Source organism: Microtus pennsylvanicus, chromosome 14 (genome assembly GCF_037038515.1).
Source record: "Microtus pennsylvanicus isolate mMicPen1 chromosome 14, mMicPen1.hap1, whole genome shotgun sequence".
NCBI classification, from domain to species: domain Eukaryota; kingdom Metazoa; phylum Chordata; class Mammalia; order Rodentia; family Cricetidae; genus Microtus; species Microtus pennsylvanicus.
In genome coordinates, this window is record NC_134592.1 from 16,698,669 (window position 1) to 16,719,540 (window position 20,872).

The 20,872-nt window shown below is 39.5% G+C and overlaps 2 protein-coding genes across 2 annotated transcripts in view; one reads left to right on the forward strand and one right to left on the reverse strand.

The window, feature by feature from the left end:
* Positions 1-20,872, reverse strand: part of Catsperb (catsper channel auxiliary subunit beta) — a 200,199-nt gene that overhangs the window by 37,634 nt on the left and 141,693 nt on the right. The window lies entirely within an intron of this gene.
* LOC142834808 (histone H3.3A-like) lies at positions 12,083-12,601 on the forward strand. Its single transcript, XM_075947675.1, has one exon. The coding sequence runs from the start codon at positions 12,183-12,185 to the stop codon at positions 12,591-12,593; it is 411 nt and encodes a 136-aa protein (XP_075803790.1). The 5' UTR covers positions 12,083-12,182; the 3' UTR covers positions 12,594-12,601.

The window sequence follows — 20,872 nt, forward strand, 5'->3', positions numbered from 1 at the left end:
TTGTAATGCCTCCAGAAGATCCCTTATTGTATAGGATTGTTTTGGCTATCCTGGGTTTTTTGTTTTTCCATATAAAGTTGATTATTGTCCTCTCCAGATCCGTGAAGAATTTTGATGGGACCTTGATGGGGATTGCATTGAATCTATAAATTGCCTTTGGTAGAATTGCCATTTTTACTATGTTGATCCTCCCAATCCAAGAGCAAGGGAGGTCCATCCATTTTCTGGTATCCTCTTCAATTTCTTTCTTCGATGCCTTAAGGTTCGTGTCAAATAGATCTTTCACTTCCTTGGTTAGATTTACCCCAAGATATTTTATGCTGTTTGTGGCTATCGTGAATGATGAAGCTTCTCTGATTTCCCGCTCTGCTTCCATATCCTCTGTGTATAAGAGGGCGACTGATTTTTTGGAGTTGATCTTGTCATATTCCTAAAGCTGTTTATCAGCTGTAAGAGTTCTTTGGTGGAGTTTTTGGGGTCGCTTATGTATACTATCATATCATCTGCAAATAACGAAAGTTTAACTTCTTCCTTTCCAATTTGAATCCCCTTGATCCCCTTATGTTGTCTTATTGCTATTGCTAGAACTTCAAGCACTATATTGAAGAGGTATGGCGAGAGTGGACAGCCTTGTCGTGGTCCTGAGTTTAGCGGGATGGCTTTTAGTTTCTCTCCATTTAATTTGATGTTAGCTGTCGGCTTCCTGTATATAGCTTTTATTATATTTAGGTATAACCCTTGTATCCCTAATCTCTCCAAGATTTTGATCATAAATGGATTTTGAATTTTGTCAAATGCTTTTTCAGCATCTAATGAAATGATCATGTGGTTTTTTATTTCAGTTTATTTATATGCTGGATTACATTCATAGATTTTCGTATGTTGAACCAGCCCTGCATCTCTGGGACGAAGCCTACTTGATCATAATGGATAATTTTTCTAATGTGTTCTTGGATTCGGTTTGCCAGTATTTTGTTGAGGATTTTTGCATCGATGTTCATGAGTAATTGGGCTGTAACTCTCTTTCCTGGTTGAGTCTTTGTGTGGTTTTAGTATCAGAGTAACTGTAGCTTCATAAAAGGAATTTGGCAATGACTCTTCTGTTTCTATATTGTGAAATACATTGAGGAGTATAGGTATTAGCTCTTCTTGGAAGTTCTGGTAGAATTCCGCATTGAATCCATCTGGTCCTGGGCTTTTTTTGGTAGGGAGGTGTTTGATAACAGCTTCTAATTCTTCGCGACTAACAGGTCTATTTAGATTGTTCACCTCGTCCTGGTTTAACTTTGGTAAATGGTATTTATCTAAAAAAGTGTCCATTTCTTTTACATTTTCCAGTTTTGTGGCATACAGGCTTTTGTAATAAGATCTAATGACTCTCTGAATTTCCTCTGTGTTTGTGGTTTAGTCCCCCTTTTCATTTCTGATCTTATCAATTTGCAAATTCTCTCTCTGCCATTTGATTAGTTTGGATAGGGGTTTATCAATCTTGTTGATTTTCTCCAGGAACCAGCTTTTTGTTTCATTGATTCTTTGGATTGTTTTCTGTGCTTCTATTTTGTTGATTTCAGCCCTCAGTTTGATTATTTCCAGTCTCCTACTCCTCCTAGGTGAGTCTGCTTCTTTTTTTTCAAGAGCTTTCAGGTGGGCTGTTAAGTCTCCAATATGTGCTTTCTCTGTTTTCTTTAAGTGGGCACTTAGTGCTATGAACTTTCCTCTTAGGACTGATTTCATAGTGTCCCATAAGTTCGAGTATGTCGTTTCTTTATTTTCATTGAATTCAAGGAAGACTTTAATTTCTTTCTTTATTTTTTCCTTAATCCAGGTGTGGTTCAGTAGTTGACTGTTCAGTTTCCATGAGTTTGTAGGCTTTCTGGGGGTAGCATTGTTGTTGAATTCTAACTTTAATCCATGGTGATCTGATAAGACACAGATGGTTACTAATATTTTTTTGTAACTGTTTAAGTTAGCTTTGCTACCGAGTATGTGGTCAATTTTCGAGAAGGTTCCATGAGCTGCAGAGAAGAAGGTATATTCTTTCCTCTTTGGGTGGAATAATCTATAGATGTCTGTTAAGTCCATTTGTTTCATTACCTCCATTAATTCTCTAATTTCTCTGTTAGGTTTCTGTTTGATTGACCTGTCCATTGGTGAGAGAGGAGTGTTGAAGTCTCCTACTATTAGTGTGTGCGGTTTGATGGCTGCCTTGAGTTTTAGTAATGTTTCTTTCACATACGTGGGTTCTTTTATATTAGGGGCATAGATATTCAGGATTGAGACTTCATCCTGATGAATTGTTCCTGTTACGAGTATAAAATGTCCCTCTCCATCTCTTCTGATTGATTTAAGTTTGAAGTCAACTTTGTTAGAAATTAGTATGGCCACACCTGCTTGATTCTTAGGTCCATTTTCTCTATAAGCCTTTTCCCAGCCCTTTACTCCGAGTAGGCACCTGTCTTTGTGGTTGAGGTGTGTTTCTTGTAAACAGCAGAATGTTGGATCCTGTTTTCGTATCCAATCTTTTAGCCGGTGCCTTTTTATAGGTGAGTTGAGTCCATTGACATTAAGTGATATTAATGACCAGTGGTTGTTAACTCCAGTCACTTTTTTAGTCATAGTGTTTGTGTGTTTCCCTTCTTTGAGTTGTGCTGGTGAAGGGTCTCTAGATGTCTGAGTTATTGTGGTCATTGTTGGACTCCTTGGTTAGTGATTTTCCTTCTATTACTTTCTGTAAGGCTGGATTTGTGGCTACGTATTGTTTAAATTTGTTTTTATCCTGTAAAATTTTGTTTTCTCCATTTATAGTGAATGAAAGCTTGGCTGGGTACAGTAGTCTGGGCTTGCATCCATGGTCTCTTAGTTTTTGCAGTACATCTATCCAGGACCTTCTGGCTTTCATGGTTTCCATAGAGAAGTCAGGTGTAAGTCTGATAGGTTTACCTTTATAAGTAACTTGGCCTTTTTCCTTTGCGGCTCTTAATATTCTTTCTTTATTCTGTATGCTTTGTGTTTTGATTATTATATGGCAAGGGGATGTTTTTTTTTTTTGATCCAGCCTATTCGGTGTTCTGTATGCTTCTTGAACCTTCATAGGTACATCTTTCTTCAGGTTGGGAAAGTTTTCTTCTATAATTTTATTGAGTGTATTTTCTGGACCGTTGAGCTGCACTTCTTCTCCTTCTTCTACTCCAATTATTCTAATTTTTGTTCTTCTTATTGTGTCCCATATTTCCTGAATGTTTTGTGATGAGAGTTTGTTGGACTTGCTGTTTTCTTTGATCGGTGCATTTATTTTCTCTATGTTATCTTCAGAATCTGAGATTCTTTCTTCTATCTCTTGTACTCTGCTGGTTATGCTTGTTTCAGTAGTCTCTATTCCTTTACCTAGATTTTCCATGTCCAGCAAGCCCTCTGTTTGTGTTTTTTTCTTTGCGTCCACTTCAGTTTTCAAGTCATGAACTGTTTCCATTATCTGCTTGATTGTTTTTCCTTGGTTTCCTAGGGTATCATTCACTGATTTACTCAATTTCTCAAACTTTCTATTATACTTCTCATCCATATCTATAAGGGTGTTTTTATATGCTGTTTAAGGGCCTCTATCACTTTCATAAAGTCAGTTTTTTCTACTTCTTCTTGATTAAGGTGTTCATGTCCTTCTGTTGTGAGGTCACTGGGTTCTGGTGGTTTCATGTTGTTTTTCCGATTGTTGGGTGAATTCTTGCCTTGTCGCCTGCCCATCTTTTCCTCCGAATACTCCCCTATGGATCTTCCCAGTGATGTCACTCCCCAGTGATATTTCTCCTGGTGTCCAGATCGGATCTCTGTGCTGCTTGGGTGGCTCGCAAACAAAGCGCCCACCTTGCTTGCTGCAGGCAGGCTATGGAGACAAAGGAGCTACCGCCCTCCCCTTTGCCCTCTGCTTCAGGTTCAGTCCCAGCGCCCAAGCAGGCTGAGCTGGGAGGTGCTATGCCGCCAAAGAAGGGAGGGAGGGAGACAGGGGGTGGGGGGATCTGGTTGTAAGCTGGATGGGATGGGAAGAGAGAGGAGGTATCGGGCAGTGTAGCCCCTGCAGGATGACCAGGAAGTATAGGAGGGATGAGGAACGTCTGAGTTCCCTGTTCCCGGCTGCCACCGCACTCACTTACCCCAATGATGTCTCTCCTGGTGCCCAGATCGAAACTCCGTGCTGCTTGGGTAGCTCGCAAACAAAGGCCATGTTGTGGTTCCTCAGATCGCCAAAGCTCTCAGTTCATCATCTCCCTGCAGCAGCAACTTCACCACAGGACAGGAGACAACTGGCATAAGCTCCTCCACAAAGCCCAGTCTCTCTTTGCTTTATGTTTAAAAACCACTTATGAGTGAGGGTGTGAAAATTATCTTTCTGTGTCTCAGTTACTTCACTCAACATGATGTTTTCTAGCTCCATCAATTTTCCTTCAAAATTCAAGATGTCGTTTTTTTTTTCTCTGCCATACCACATATTCCTTATCCATTCTTCAGTCAAGGGGTATTTAGGTGGTTTCCAGGTTCTAGCTATGGCAAACAATGCTGCTATGAACATAGTTGAACACATGTCCTTGTGGCACGATTGAGCATCCTTTCGATATATACACAAAAGTGGATTACTGTGCCTTGAGGAAGGTTGTTTCCTAATTTTCTGAGAAATCGCCATACAGACATCCAAAGCAGCTGCACCAGTTTGCTCTCCCACCAGCAATGCAGGAGTGTTCCCTTTCCCCCACAACATCTCCAGCATAAGGTGTCATCACTCTTTTTAATCTTGGTCATTCTTACAGGTGTAAGATGGAAATCAGAGTTGTTTCGATTTGCATTTATCTGATGACTAAGGATGCTAAGCAATTCCTTAAGTGTCTTTCAGTCATTTTAGATTCCTCTGTTGAGAGTTCTCTGTTTAGGTCTGTACTTCAATTTTTTTGCATTATTGTTCTTTTGAGGACCAATGTCTTGAGTTCTTTGTATATTTTGGAAATCAGGCCTCTGTCTGATGTAAGGTTTTAGCATTCTGTAGGCTGTCGTTTTGTCATGTTGACCATGTCCTTTGTTTTACAAAAGCTTTTCAGTTTCAGGAGGTCCACTTATTAATTGTTTCTCTAAGTGTCTGTGATGCTAGGGTTATATTTAGGGAGTGGTCTCCTGTGCCAATGCATTCAAGTGTACTTTCCAATTTCTTTTCTATAAGGTTCAGTGTTGCTGGCTTTACGTTGATGTCTTTGATCCATTTGGACTTGAGTTTTGTGCATGTTAATAGATATGGATCTGTTTTCATTCCTCTACATGTGGATATCCAGTTAGCCAGCACCATTTATTAAATATGCTTTTTTCCATTTTATAGTTTTTGCTTCATTGTCAAAAATCAGGTCTTGGAATGTATATGGATTAATATCCAGATCATCAATTTGGTTCCATTGGTCCTCCTGTCTGTTCTTATGCCAATACGAGGCTGTTTTCAGTATTGTAGCTCTATGGTAGGGTTTGAAGACAGGAATTGTGATGCTTCCAGAAATTCTTTTATTGTACAGGATTGTTTTGGCTATCCTGTATTTTTGCCTTTTCCATGTAAAATCGGGGTACCGTTCTTTCAAGGTCTGTGAAGAATTTTGTTGGGATTTAGATAGGCATTGCATATAACCTGGAGATTGCTTTTGGTAAATTTGCCATTTTTACTATGTTAATTCTACCTACCCAATAGCATGGGAGACCATTTCACTTTCTGGTGTCTTCTTCAATCTCTTTCTTCAAACAATTTAAGTTCTTGTCATACAGGTCTTTCACTTGTTTGCTTAGAGTTACTCCAAAATATTTTATGCTTTTTGTGGCTATTGTGAAGGGTGATGTTTCTCTGGTTTCATTCTTAGCCCTTTTATCATTTGTATACAGGAGAGCTACTGATTTTTTTTTAGTTAATTTTATATCCTTCTACATTACTGAAAGTGCTTATGAATTGTAGAAGTTCCTTGGTAAAATTTTTGGGGTTGCTTATGTAAACTATCATATTATCAACAAATAGTGAGAGTTTGACTTCTTTTCCAATTTTTTCCCTTTGATCGCCTTTTGGTGTTTTATTGCTCTAGTTAGCACCTCAAGAAATATATTGAATAGAAATGGAGAGAGTGGAAAACATTGTCTTGCTCCTGATTTCAGTGAGATCACTGTGAATTTCTCTCCATTTAGTTTGATGTTGGGCTGTGGTTTGCTGTATATTGCCTTTGTTATGTTTAGGTATGTTCCTTGTATCCCTGTTTTCTCCAAGGCCTTTATCATGAAGAGATGTTATATTTTGTCAGAAGCTTTTTAGGCAACTAATGAGATGATCATGTGGTTTTTATTTTTTCAGTTTGTTTATATGGTGGATTACATTGACAGATTTTTTTATGTTGAACCATCCCTGCATCTCTGGGATGAAGCCTACTTGATCATGTTGGATGATGGTTCTGATGTGTTCTTGAATTCGATTTGCCAGTATTTTATTAAGTATTTTTCATCAATGTTCATGAGTGAGATTGGTCTGTAATTCTCTTTCTTAGTAATGTCTTTCTGTGGTTTGGGTATCAGGGTAATTGTAGCTTCATAGAAAGAGTTTGGCAATGTTCCTTCTGTTTCTATTGTGTGATATAAATTGAGGATTGTTGATATTAGTTCTTCCTTGAAAATCTTGTAGAATTCTGAGCTGAAACCATCTGGTCCTGGGCTTTTTTTCATTGGGAGACTTTTGATGACTCTTTCTATTTCTTCAGCAGTTATAGGTCTATTTAATTTGTTTATTTGGTCTTGATTTAATTTTGGTAAGTGATATCTATTCAGAAAGTTGTCCATTTCCTTTATGTTTTCCAATTTTGTGGAGTACAGGTTTTCAAAATATGACCTCATGATTCTTTGTATTTCCTCCCTGCCTGTTGTTATATTGCCCTCCTCATTTCTGATTTTGTTAATTTGGATATTCTCTCTTTGCCTTTTGGTTAGTTTGGATAAAGGTTTGTCTATTTTGTTGATTTTCTTGAAGAACCAACTCTTTGTCTCGTTGATTCTTTGTATTGTTTTCTTTGTTTCTGTGTTGTTGATTTCAGCCTCAATTTATTTCCTGCCATCTAGTTTTCTTGGATGAGTTTGCTTCTTTTTGTTTGAAAGTTTTCAAATGTCCTGTTAATTCACTAGTATGGGATTTTTCCAGCTTCTTTATGTAGGCGTTTAGTGCTATGAACTTGCCTCTTAACACTACTTTCATTGTGTCCCATAAATTTAGGAATGTTGTGTGGTCATTTTCATTGAATTTTGGGAAGTCTTTAATTTCTCTCTTAATTTCTTTCTTGATGTTTCAGATAAGCATTAATTTCTATGGGTTTGTGGGTTTTCTGTAATTAGTATTGCTGTTGACTTCTAGTTTTGAACCATTGTGATCTGATAAGATACACAGAGTTATTCCATATTTTTTCTATCTGTTGAGGTTTGTTTTGTATGTGAGCATTTTTGAGAAGGTTTCATGTGATGCTGAGAAGAAGGTATATTGTTTTATGTTTGAATGGAATATTCTATAGATGTCTGTTAAGTCCATTTGAGTCATAACATCAGTTAGTTCCCTTATTTCTCTGTTCATTTTTTGTCTGATTGATCTGTTCAGTGGTGAGAGGTGAGTGTTGAAGTCTCCCCCTATTAGTGTGTGGGGTTTAATGTATTATTTAAGCTTTAGAAGTGTTTCTTTTACATATGAGGGTACCCTTGTATTTGGGGCATAGATGTTCAGTACTGAGATTTCATCATGATGGATTTTTTTCTGTGACTAATATGAAGTGTCCTTCTTTGTCTCTTTTGATTGAATTTATCTTGAAGTCTATTTTGTTAGATATTAGGATAGCCATACCCACTTGTTACTTAGGTCCATTTGATTGGAATATTTTTTCCCAACCCTTAACTCTGATCTCATGTCAGTCTTTGAGGTTGAGGTGTGTTTCTTGTATGTAGAAGAAGGATGGATTCTGTTTTGTATCCAATCTGTTAGCCTGTGCCTTTTTATAGGTGAGTTGAGTCCATTTACATTAAGGTATATTAGTGACCAGTGATTGCTATCTCTTGTTAATTTAGTTTTCATTGTTGGTGATGTTAATTTGTGCATTTTTCCCTCTTCGGGATTTACTTCAGTGAGACTATCAATTAATTGTCTGTGTTTTTGTTGTTTTCGCCAACTTCCTTGGGTTGGAGTTTTCCTTCTATTATTTCATGTAGCCTTGGTCTTGTGGTTAGGTATTAGTTAAATCTGGTTTTGTCATAGAATATCTTGTTTTGTCCTTTTATGCTGATTGACAGTTTTGCTGGGTATAGTAGTTTAGGCTGGCATCTGTGGTCTCGTAATATCTGCATAACACTTGACCAGGATCTTCTGGCTTTCATTTTCTCCAATGAAAATCAGGTGTTATTCTGATAGGTCTGCCTTTATTGTTACTTGGTTGTTTTTCTTTGCAGCTCTTAATGTTCTTTCTTTACTCTATATTTTTAGTATTTTGATTATTATGTGGCAAGGGGACATTTTTGATCCAGTCTATTTGGTGTTCTGTAAGTTTCCTGTATCTTCATAAGCATATCTTTCTTTAGGTTAATAAAGTTTTCTTCTATGACTTTGTTGATTATATTTTCTGTACTTTTGAGTCAACCTTCTCCTTCTTCTAGGCTTATTATTCTTAAGTTTGGCCTTTTCATGGTGTTCCATATTTCCTGGATATTTTGGGTTAAGCTTTTGTTAGATTTAATGTTTTCTTTGACTGATGATGAGTCTATTTCCTCTACTGTGTTTTAAGCACTTGAGATTCTCTCTTCCATCTCTTGTATTCTGCTGTTTATGCTTGCATTTTTGGTTCCTGGTCATTTTCTCATGATTTCTATCTCTATATTTCCCTTGGCTTATGTTTTCTTTATTGTCTTTATTTCAGTTTTCAAGTCTTGAATAGTTTTTTCATATGTTTAATTGCTTTTTCTTGGTTTCTTTAAGGGATTTGCTGATGTCTTCCAATTTTTTGTTTGTCTTTCCTCCATTTCTTTGAGGGAATTTCTCATTTCCTCTTTAAGAGTTTCAAACATTCTCCTGAAGTTATTCTTTAGGTCATTTTCTTCTGCTTCATTTATATTTGGTTGTTCAAGTCTTCCTGCTATAGGGTTTTTAGGTTTTACTGGTGTCATGTTGCTCTTTATGGTGTTATGTGTGTTCTTACCTTATCTATTCATCTTTTCCTCTAATATGGCTGGTTGGGGCTGGCTGTGATTCTGTTGATTAATATTCTAGATGCCAGTGAATCCAAGGCTCAGATAGTTGATCCTCATGGTACAGTCAGTGCAGTGCCATGGTTCTAGTTACCCCTTTGGTCACTTTGTATTCCTGGAAGTTACTCAGCACTCCCAGGGTTTGCTCCATTCCCTTGGAGTTTGCTGTCTCAGGCCTGCTCTAGCTGAGTTTTTCGGCTCAGACCTGTTTCTCTAAATGTCCCTGATCTGGATTCATTCCCGCAGAGGTCTCTGGCTTGGGGTTGGTCCTATAAGGGACTCTGGCCCAGGTCTACTCCCTCAGAGTTTCCAGGTTTGGGTAAGTCCAGACCCACAGAGGTCTTGGCTCAAGCCTACTCCCTCTGAGGTCCTAGACTCATGACTGGACCCACAGAGATTCCTGCCTACTCTCTCAGAGGTCTCAGATTCATGCCCAGATCCACAGAGGCCCTGGCTCAAACCTAGTTCCTTGAAGGTACTAGACTCACGCCCAGAACCACAGGGGTACTGGCTTGGGTCTACTCCCTTGAATGTCTTAGATTCACGTCTGGACCCTCAGTGGTCTCTGGCTCTGGCTCACTCATTCAGCAGTTGCTCCCCTGTACCTGTTCCTGTGGCGTTCCACTGTCTCAGGTCTGCTCTGGCCCAGGTCACTGGCTCAGTCCTGGTTCACCAATGTCCTGTACTGGATCCATTCCCATTCATATGGAGCTTGCTTTTTCAGACCCACTCCAGCCTAGGTAGCTGGTTTAGTCCCACTCCTGTGGAATTTGTTGCCTCAGGCCTACTCGAGCCCAAGATAGAGTTGCTTGCCTCAGGCCTACATTGGTCTAGGTTACAGGATTTGACCTATTTCTGTAAATCCTGGTCTGGATCTGCTCCTGAAGAGGTCCCTGGCTTGAAGTTGATCCTGCAAAGGTCTCTGGCTCCAGTCACCTCCCTTGGAGTTCCCAGGCTCAGGTACACCCAGACCCACAGAGGATCTGGCTCAGGCCTACTCCCTCAGAGGTCCCAAACTCACGCTGAGACCCGCAGAGGTCCTGACTCAAGCCTACTCCCTCTGAGGTCCCAGACTCAAGCCTGGCCCCACAGAGATCTCTGGTTTCTGCCTATTCCCTGGAGGTCCCAGATTCATGTCCAGACCCTCAGCGGTTTCTGGCTCTGGTTCACTCACTCAGTGGTTGCTCCCCTGTACCTATTCCTGTGGAGTTCTGCTATCTCAGGTCTGCTCTTGCCCAGGTCACTGGCTCAGTCTTCGAGTTTGTTATCTTCTTGAAAAAAACTGGACTATTGGGAATAAAAACTGCCCTTGCCTTGACTGCTGACAGTAAGTAAAATGCCTTGACTGCTGACAGTAAGTAAAATGCCTATTCCATACAAGCAAGACACAAGCAAAAGTGACTGCCCAACTTGGTCAAGACATAGCAAATAGTCCTTCAAATTTTTCTGCTTCTGAAAGTGGTCTGTCAGATAATTCAGGCCTCTAAGCCAAAGATGGATGCTCCAACATCACAGAGAAATCTTGGGTGACTGCTAAAGCAGCTAGCTGTTTCAGTCATTTCTTACTTTTTTGTGTTTTTGGGAGTTGCTTATTTGAACTTCCTGCTTATCCAGGTAATATTATTTCCTTCTCAGGTCTTTGATTGAGTTGAATACTAAATAGTTATATTTTTCCTTAGTTATAATAAAAAGGTAAATTAGATATAAAACTTTAAACTCACCAAGATAGGTTAGATAATTAAATATTTTAATTATGTCAAATGCAAATATACCAGATATTGCAATTATAATTCTTACTGATAACTGTTTTATTATCTGTAATTTTACTATGCTAAAGCTCAAACCTCCCTTTTGTGTTATACAGAAAGGGGAAATGCTGTGGATAACCCTTCTGTATTCTGTGAATATATGTTTCTCTCATTGGTTGATTAAAAAAACTGCTTTGACCTGTAGCAAGAGAAAATATACTTAGGTGGGAAAGCCAAAGTAAATACAGAAAGAAATAAGGGCAGAGTTGGGAGAGACATAAGCCGGTGGCCCAAAAAACAATATGCCAGCAGAACAGTAAAAGTCATGGCCACATGGCAATACATAAATTAATAGAAATGGATTCACTTAAATGTAAGAGCTAATTAGCAATAAACCTGAACTATAGGCCAAACAGTTTATAATTAATATTAAGCCTCTGAGTCATTACTTACAATCAGCTGCCAGACCAGGCAGTGCTGTGGAATAATCCTCTGTACACTGTAAAGACTGGCACTCTAACTGGTTTAATAAATGCTGACTGACCAGTAGCCAGGCAGGAAGAATAGATGGGACAACCAAATTAAGGATGATGGGAAGGAGAAAGGCAGAGTCAAGAGATGCTAGCCAGGCCCAAAAAGAGCAAGATAGGCATGCCATACTGAGAAAAGGTACTGATATGTAACAGAGTGAAAATAAGGAATATGAATAACTTAAAATGTGAGAGGTAGTTAGTAATTAGCCTGAGCTATTTGTGGAGCATTTATAAGTAATATTAAACCTCTGTGTGATAATTTGGGAAGTGGTTGCTGAATATTTGGGACCAAGCCACTCTGAGACAGAAAACTTCGAGGTACAGGGTAGGATAGAAAAGCATGTTTACAAAAATATTTTTCAAAAATACTTTAAAATCATAGAAGAAAATCTCCCTAACTTAAAGGAGGTACATCCATTAATAAAAAAAAATTCTCATGACACATGATAATCAAACCACTAAGAAAGGATATAAAATGTTGGATAGGGAAAAGACCAAGTCACATATAAAAGTAGGCTTACTAGGTGTTCGCAGCCGTCGCCGCGCCTCCGCTGCTCTCTAACGCCAGCGCCGCCTCTCGCTTGCCCAGCTCCAGCCGAAGGAGAAGGGGGGTAAGTAAGGAGGTGCCCATACCATGGCTAGTACAAAGCAGACTGCCGGTAAATCCACCGATGGTAAAGCACCCAGGAAACAATTGGCTACAAAAGCCGCTCGCAAGAGTGAGCCCTCTACTGGAGGGGTGAAGAAACCTCATCGTTACAGGCCTGATACTGTGGCACTCCGTGAAATCAGACGCTATCAGAAATCCACTGAACTTCTGATCCGCAAACTCCCCTTTCAGCGTCTGGTGCGAGAAATTGCTCAGGACTTCAAAACAGATCTGCGCTTCCAGAGTGCAGCTATTGGTGATTTGCAGGAGGCAAGTGAGGCCTATCTGGTTGGCCTTTTTGAAGATACCAACCTGTGTGCTATCCATGCCAAACGTGTAACAATTATGCCAAAAGATATCCAGCTAGCACACCGCATATGCGGAGAACGTGCTTAAGAGTCCACTATGAGGGGGGAAACATTTCATTCTCAAAAAAATTTATTTCCTCTTCTTCCTGTTATCAGCACTTCTGAATGTTAGATATTTTTTCCATGGGGTCAAAAGGTACCTAAGTATATGATCGTGAGTGGAAAAATCGGGGACAGAAATCAGGTACTGGCAGTTTTTCCATTTTCATTTGTGTGTGAATTTTTAATATAAATGCAAGCAAAATGTTTCAGTGAACACATTTTAACAGTTCAACTTTATAAAAATTATAAATAAACCTGTTAAAATTTTCTAGAAAAAAAAGAAGGCTTACTAGAATAACACCTCACTTCTCTGTAGAAACTGAAAACTGGAAGGGTCTGAATAGATGAACTACAAAATCTTAGAGATCTCAGATGCCAACCCCAGCTACTATATCCAGCAAAACCATCATTCACAATCAATGGAGAAAAAAAACAACATTCCATAATAAAACCCAAATGTAACCAATTTCTATCTACCAATCTAGATCTTCAGAAGGCACTAAAAGAAAAGCTTCTGTCTGGAGAGGTTAACTACACCCAAGAAAACACAAGGAATAAATAATCCCAGAACAGTAATCAAATGAGGGAGAAAAACCCACATCATAACAACAAAATAACAAAGTTCAATAAACACTACACAATAATTCTCAACACTAATATTCTCTTCTTTTTTAATTTATTTATTTATTAAGGATTTCTGCCTCCTCCCCATCACCGCCTCCCATTTCCCTCCCCCTCCCCCAATCAAGTCCCTCTCCCTCATCAGCTCGAAGAGCAATCAGGGTTCCCTGACCTGTGGGAAGTGCAAGGACCGCCCACCTCCATCCAGGTTTAGTAAGGTGAGCATCCAAACTGCCTAGGCTCCCCCAAAGCCAGTAAATGCAGTAGGATCAAAAACCCACTGCCATTGTTCTTGAGTTCTCAGTATTCCTCATTGTCCGCTATGTTCAGCAAGTCCGGTTTTATCCCAGGCTTTTTCAGCCCCAGGCCAGCTGGCCTTCGTGAGTTCCCGATAGAACATCCCCATTGTCTCAGTGTGTGGGTGCACCCCTCGCGGTCCTGAGTTCCTTGCTCGTGCGCCCTCTCCTTCTGCTCCTGATTTGGACCTTGAGATTTCTGTCCGGTGCTCAAATGTGGGTCTCTGTCTCTGTCTCCTTTCATCACCTGATGTAGGTTAATATTCAGAAGGATGCCTATATGTTTTTCTTTGAATTCACCTTCTTATTTAGCTTCTCTAGGATCGCGAATTATAAGCTCAATGTCCTTTATTTATGGCTAGAAACCAAATATGAGTGAGTACATCCCATGTTCCTCTTTTTGGGTCTGGCTTACCTCACTCAGGATAGTGTTTTCTATTTCCATCCATTTGTACGCAAAATTCAAGAAGTCCTTGTTTTTTACTGCTGAGTAATACTCAAATATGTATATATTCCATACTTTCTTCATCCATTCTTCCATTGAAGGGCATCTAGGTTGTTTCCAGGTTCTGGCTATTACAAACAATGCTGCTATGAACATAGTTGAGCATATACTTTTGTTGTATGATAGGGCCTCTCTTGGGTATATTCCCAAGAGTGGTATTGCTGGGTCCAGGGGTAGGTTGATCCCGAATTTCCTGAGAAACCGGCACACTGTATTCCAGAGTGGTTGCACAAGTTTGCATTCCCACCAGCAATGGATGAGTGTACCCCTTTCTCCACAACCTCTCCAGCAAAGACTATCATTGGTGTTTTTATTTTAGCCATTCTGACAGGTGTAAGATGGTATCTTAAAGTTGTCTTGATTTGCATTTCCCTGATCGCTAAGGAAGGTGAGCATGACCTTAAGTGTCTTTTGGCCATTTGAACTTCTTCTGTTGAGAATTCTCTGTTCAGCTCATTGCCCCATTTTATAATTCGGTTGATTAGCCTTTTACGGTCTAGTTTCTTGATTTCTTTATATATTTTGGAGATCAGACCTTTGTCTGTTGCGGGGTTGGTGAAGATCTTCTCCCAGTCAGTGGGTTGTCTTTTTGTCTTAGTGACAGTGTCCTTTGCTTTACAGAAGCTTCTCAGTCTCAGGAGGTCCCATTTATTCAATGAGGCCCTTAATGTCTGTGCTGCTGGGGTTATACGTAGGAAGTGGTCTCCTGTGCCCATGTGTTGTAGAGTATTTCCCACTTTCTCTTCTATCAGGTTCAGTGTGTTTGGACTGATATTGAGGTCTTTAATCCATTTGGACTTGAGTTTTGTGCATGGTGATAGATATGGATCTATTTTCACTCTTCTACAGATTGACATCCAGTTTTGCTAGCACAATTTGTTGAAGATGTTCTCTTTTGTCCATTGTATACTTTTAGCTCCTTTATCGAAAATGAGGTGTTCATAGGTTTGTGGGTTAAAATTCGTGTCTTCTATACGATTCCATTGGTCGACTTCTCTTTTTTAATACCAATACCAAGCTGTTTTCAATACTGAAGCTCTAATAGAGTTTGAAGTCAGGGATGGTGATGCTTCCAGACAATCCTTTATTGTATAAGAGTGTTTTGGCTATCCTGGGTTTTTTGTTTTTCCATGTAAAGTTGATTATTGTCCTCTCCAGATCTGTGAAGAATTTTGATGGAATTTTGATGGGGATTGCATTGAATCTATAGATTGCTTTTGGGAGAATTGCCATTTTTACTATGTTGATCCTCCCAATCCAAGAGCAAGGGAGATCCTTTCATTTTCTGGTGTCCTCTTCAATTTCTTTCTTCAAAGACTTAAAGTTCTTATCAAATAGATCTCTCAGAGTTACCCACAAGATATTTTATGCTATTTCTGGCTATCGTGAAAGGTGATGCTTCTCTGATTTCCCTCTCTGCTTCCTTATCCTTAGTGTATAGGAAGGCAACTTATTTTTTTGGAGTTAATCTTGTATCCTGCCACATTACTAAAGGTGTTTATCAGCTGTAGGAGTTCTTTGGTAGAGTTTTTGGGGTCGCTTATGTATACTATCATATCATCTGCAAATAACAACAGTTTAACTTCTTCCTTTCCAATTTGAATCCCCTTGATCCCCTTATGTTGTCTTATTGCTATTGCTAGAACTTCAAGCACTATATTGAAGAGGTATGGAAAGAGTGGACATCCTTGTCGTGTTCCTGATTTTAGTGGGATGGCTTTGAGTTTTTCTCCGTTTAATTTAATGTTAGCTGTCAGCTTGCTGTAAATAGCTTTTATTATATTTAGGTATGACCCTTGTATCCCTAATCTCTCCAAGACCTTTATCATAAAGGGGTGTTGAATTTTGTCAAATGCTTTTTCAGCATCTAATGAAATGATCATATGGTTTTTTTCTTTCAGTTTATTTATATGGTGGATTACATTGATAGATTTTCGTATGTTGAACCAGCCCTGCATCTCTGGGATGAAGCCTACTTGATCATAATGGATAATTTTTCTAATGTGTTCTTGGATTCGGTTTGCCAGTATTTTATTGAGGATTTTTGCATCGATATTCATGAGTGAGATAGGCCTGTAATTCTCTTTCTTGGTTGGGTCTTTGTGTGGTTTTGGTATCAGAGTAACTGTAGCTTCATAAAAGGAATTTGGCAATGACCCTTCTGTTTCTATATTGTGAAATACATTAAGGAGTATAGGTATTAGTTCTTCTTGGAAGTTCTGGTAGAATTCCGCATTGAAACCATCTGGTCCTGGGCTTTTTTTCGAAGGGAGATTTTTGATAACCGTTTCTAATTCTTCGCCACCAACAGGTCTATTTAGATCATTCACTTGGTCTTGGTTTAGCTTTGGTATATGGTACTTATTTAAAAAAATGTCCATTTCTTTTGTATTTTCCAGTTTTGTGGCATACAGGCTTTTGTAGTAAGATCTAATGATTCTCTGAATTTCCTCTGTGTCTGTGGTTATGTCCCCCTTTTCATTTCTGATCTTATTTATTTGCGTGTTCTCTCTCTGTCGTTTAATTAGTTTGGATAGGGGTTTGTTGATCTTGTTGATTTTCTCCAAGAACCAACTTTTTGTTTCATTGATTCTTTGGATTGTTTTCTGTGTTTCTATTTTGTGGATTTCAGCCCTCAGTTTGATTATTTCCAGTCTTCTACTCCTCCTAGGTGAGTCTGCTTCTTTTTTTTCTAGAGCTTTCAGGTGTGTTGTTAAGTCCCCAATGTATGCATTCTCCGTTTTCTTTAAGTGGGCACTTAGTGCTATGAACTTTCCTCTTAGCACTGCTTTCATCATGTCCCATAGGTTTGAATATGTTGTCTCTTTATTTTCATTAAATTCAAGGAAGACTTTAATTTCTTTCTTAATTTCTTCCTTGACCCAGGTGTGGTTCAGTAGTTGACTGTTCAGTTTCCATGAGTTTGTCAGCTTTCTGTGGGTAGTATTGTTGTTGCCTTCTAACTTTAATCCGTGGTGATCAGATAAGACACAGGTGGACACTGATATTTTTTTGTATCTGTGGAGGTTTCCTTTGTTTCCGAGTATGTGATCAATTTTCAAGAAGGTTCCATGAGCTGCAGAGAAGAAGGTATATTCTTTCCTATTTGGGTGGAATGTTCTATAGATATCTGTTAAGTCCATTTGCTTCATTACCTCCAATAATTCTCCTAATTCTCTATTAGGTTTCTGTCTGATTGACCTGTCCCTTGGAGAGAGAGGTGTGTTGAAGTCTCCTGCTACTAGTATGTGTGGTTTGATGGCTGCCTTGAGTTCTAGTAATATTTCTTTTACATAAGTGGGTGCTTTTATATTAGGAGCATAGATATTCAGGATTGAGACGTCATCCTGATGAATTGTTCCTGTTATGAGTGTAAAGTGTCCATCTCGATCTCTTCTGATTGATTTTAGTTTGAAGTCAGATTTGTTAGAAATTAGTATGGCCACACCTGCTTTTTTCGTAGGACCATTTGCTTGAAACACCTTTTCCCAACCCTTTACTCTGAGTAGATGATTGTCTTTGTGGTTGAGATGTATTTCTTGCAAACAGTAGAATGTTGGATCCTGTTTTCATATCCAATCTCTTAGCCTGTGCCTTTTTATAGGTGAATTGAGTCCACTGATATTAAGTGATATTAATGACCAGTGGTTGTTTACTCCGGTTATTCTTATTGTTTTTGGTAGTAGAGTTTGTGTGTCTCCCTTCTTTGCGATGTGCTGGTGAAGGGTTGCTAGATGCCTGAGTTATTGTAGGCAGTGTTGGCAATGTTGGATTCCTTGGGTTGTGATTTTCCTTCTATTACTTTCTGTAGGGCTGGATTTGTGGCTACGTATTGTTTAAATTTGTTCTTATCCTGGAATCTTGTTTTCTCCATTGATAGTGAACGATAGCTTGGCTAGGTATAGTAGTTTGGGTTTGCATCCATGGTCTCTTAGCTTCTGCAGTACATCTATCCAGGACCTTCTGGCTTTCATGGTTTCCATAGAGAAGTCAGGTGTGAGTCTGATCGGTTTACCTTTATAAGTTACTTGCCCTTTTTCCTTTGCAGCTCTTAATATTCTTTCTTTAAGCTGTATATTTTGTGTTTTGATTATTATATGGCGAGGAGATGTTTTTCTTTGATCCATTCTGTTTGGTGTTCTGTATGTTTCTTGAATATTTAAATGAATGTCTTTCTTTATGTTGGGAAAGTTTTCTTCCATAATTTTGTTAAAAATATTTTCTGGGTCTTTGAGCTGTGTCTCTTCTTCTTCTATTCCTATTATTCTTAGGTTTGGTCTTTTTATTGTGTCCCATATTTCCTGAATGTTTTGTGCTGAGAATTTGTTGGCTTTGCTGTTTATTTGATCTGTGTGTTTATTTTCTCTATGGTGTCCTCAGAATCTGACATTCTTTCTTCTATCTCTTGTATTCTATTGATTATGCTTGTTTCTGTAGACTCTGCTCATTGACCTAGATTTTCCATAACCAGCTGGTCCTCAGTTTGTGTTTTCTTCCTTGCCTTCATTTCAGTTTTTAATTCTTGAACTGTTTCCATTACCTGTTTGATTGTTTTTTCTTGGTTTCCCAGGGTATCATGTACGTATTTACTCATTTCTTCAAACTTTTTGTTATACTTCTCATCCATTTCTATAAGGGCGTTTTTTACATGCTGTTTAAGGGACTCTATTGATTTCATAAAGTCAATTTTTTCCACTTCTTCTGTGTTAGGGTGTTCAAATACTGCTCTTGTAAGATCATTGGGTTCTGGTGTTTTCATGTTGTTTTTCAGATTATTGGGTGAATTCTTGCCTTGGCGCCTGCCCATCTCTTCCTATTGATCCTATCTAAGGGGTCTTTTAAAACCAGATCAGGTTTCCCTGCTGGCCAAGGGTTCCGCTTACCAAATGCCCTCACTCTGTTTCCTGGTTCCTGCCGCAGGCCAAGAACCCTCTCACCCCTCTGAAGGGTCTTCCGGATCAGGACCAGGCTCCCCATTTGCCAGTGACCTCGCCAACAAAAGGCCTACCTCTATGGTTTAATTGTAGTCGGGCAATCTGCTCTCATTATTGCGCGGCCATCCCCGCCTCGTCTGCCGCTGTGCCGGGTCGGTCCCTGCCGCTAGCGTCTCTCGCCGCGCCGGTCCCCCACAGCCTATTCCTGATTGCCAACACTAATATTCTCAATTCCTTAATAAAAAGACACAGACTAACAGATTTGACTTGAAAGTAGAAGCCATTTTTTTATGATGCATCCAAGAAACACATCTCACTATCAAGAATAGGCATCAACTCAAACAAAAAGAATGGAAAAGGGTAGCAGGCAGGTGTATTATCATACAAAATATACTTCAAACTGAAACTAATCAGAAGAGACAATGAAGGACACTACATGCTCACTAAAGGAAAAAATACACTAGATGATATGGCAATTCTAAACATTTATGCAGGAAACACAATGGTACCCAATTAGTTAAACACTACAACAGTTAGAATCACATACTGACAGCACACAGTGACAGTGGTGACATCAACACCCCACTCTCACCAATAGACATGTCATCCAGACAAAACTAAACAGAAAAATGCTGGAGATAAATATCATAAATTAATGAACTTAACAGAGAATTTCACCCAAACACCAAGAATATACTTTCTTCTCAGCATTGCATGGAACTTTTGCCAAACTTGACCTTGGACTTGGATACAAAGCAAGTCTCAAAAGATACAAGAAAAATGAAGTAACACAATGCATCCTATCTATCATGAATTAAAACTGGATTTCTTACTGGGCTTAAGGCCCATTCTGTGAGATAGACCTCACCCCGACACTGTTAAGATGCTGAACAACCTGAGACTACATATGCTGTGGGCCTAGGAAAAACCAAATGCTAGTATTCAGATAAAGGAGCACAGCAATAAAATGATTGTTAATGACTTCCTCTGTACCTATGTATCAGTGCTTCACTCAGCCCTCATCAGAGGCCCTTCTCACAGGAGATATGGGAACATGACACACACAGAGTCTGCTCAGGCGGGGTAGGTCTCATACCCAGGAATAGTTCGCTAACACAGAGCAAACTCAATGGTATTTTTGTAGACTTTTTGTCTTATTTTGCTTTGTTTGGGTATTTTTTGTTTTATTCATCTTTTGTTTGTGTATTTTGGTTTCTGGTTTTTTTTTACTTTTTTTTTAATCTTTTTTTTTATTGAGAAAATGAGAGAAAAACAAACAAGTTTCCATGTCCTCCTAGCCTCCCATTTCCCTCCCCCTCCTCTCCCACCCTTCTCCCCCTACTCCCACCCTTCTCCCCCTCCCCCCACTCCTTTCCCCCTCCCTCTCCAGTCCAAAGAGCAGTCAGGGTTCCCTGCCCTGTGGTAAGTCCTAGGTCCTCCCCCCTCCGTCCATATCTAGGAAGGTGAACATCCAAACTGGCTAGGCTCCAACAAAGCCAGCACATTACGTAGGATCAAAACCCCGTGCCATTGTCCTTGGCTTCTCATCAGCCCTTATTGTTCGCCATGTTCAGAGAGTCTGGATTTATCCCATGCTTTTTCAGTCACAGTCCAGCTGGCCTTGGTGAGCTCCCAATAGGTCAGCTCCACTGTCTCAGTGGGTGGGTGCACCCGACTTCTTTGCTCATGTTCTCCCTCCTGCTGCTCCTCATTGGGACCTTGGGAGCTCAGTCCAGTGATCCAGTGTGGGTCTCTGTCTCTATCTCCATCCATCACCAGATGAAGGTTCTATGATGATATGCAAGATATTCGTCAGTATTGCTATAGGATAGGGTCATTTCAGGTTCCCTATCCCCAGCTGCCCAAGGAATTAACTGGGGACCTCGGCTTGGGCACCTGGGAGCCACTC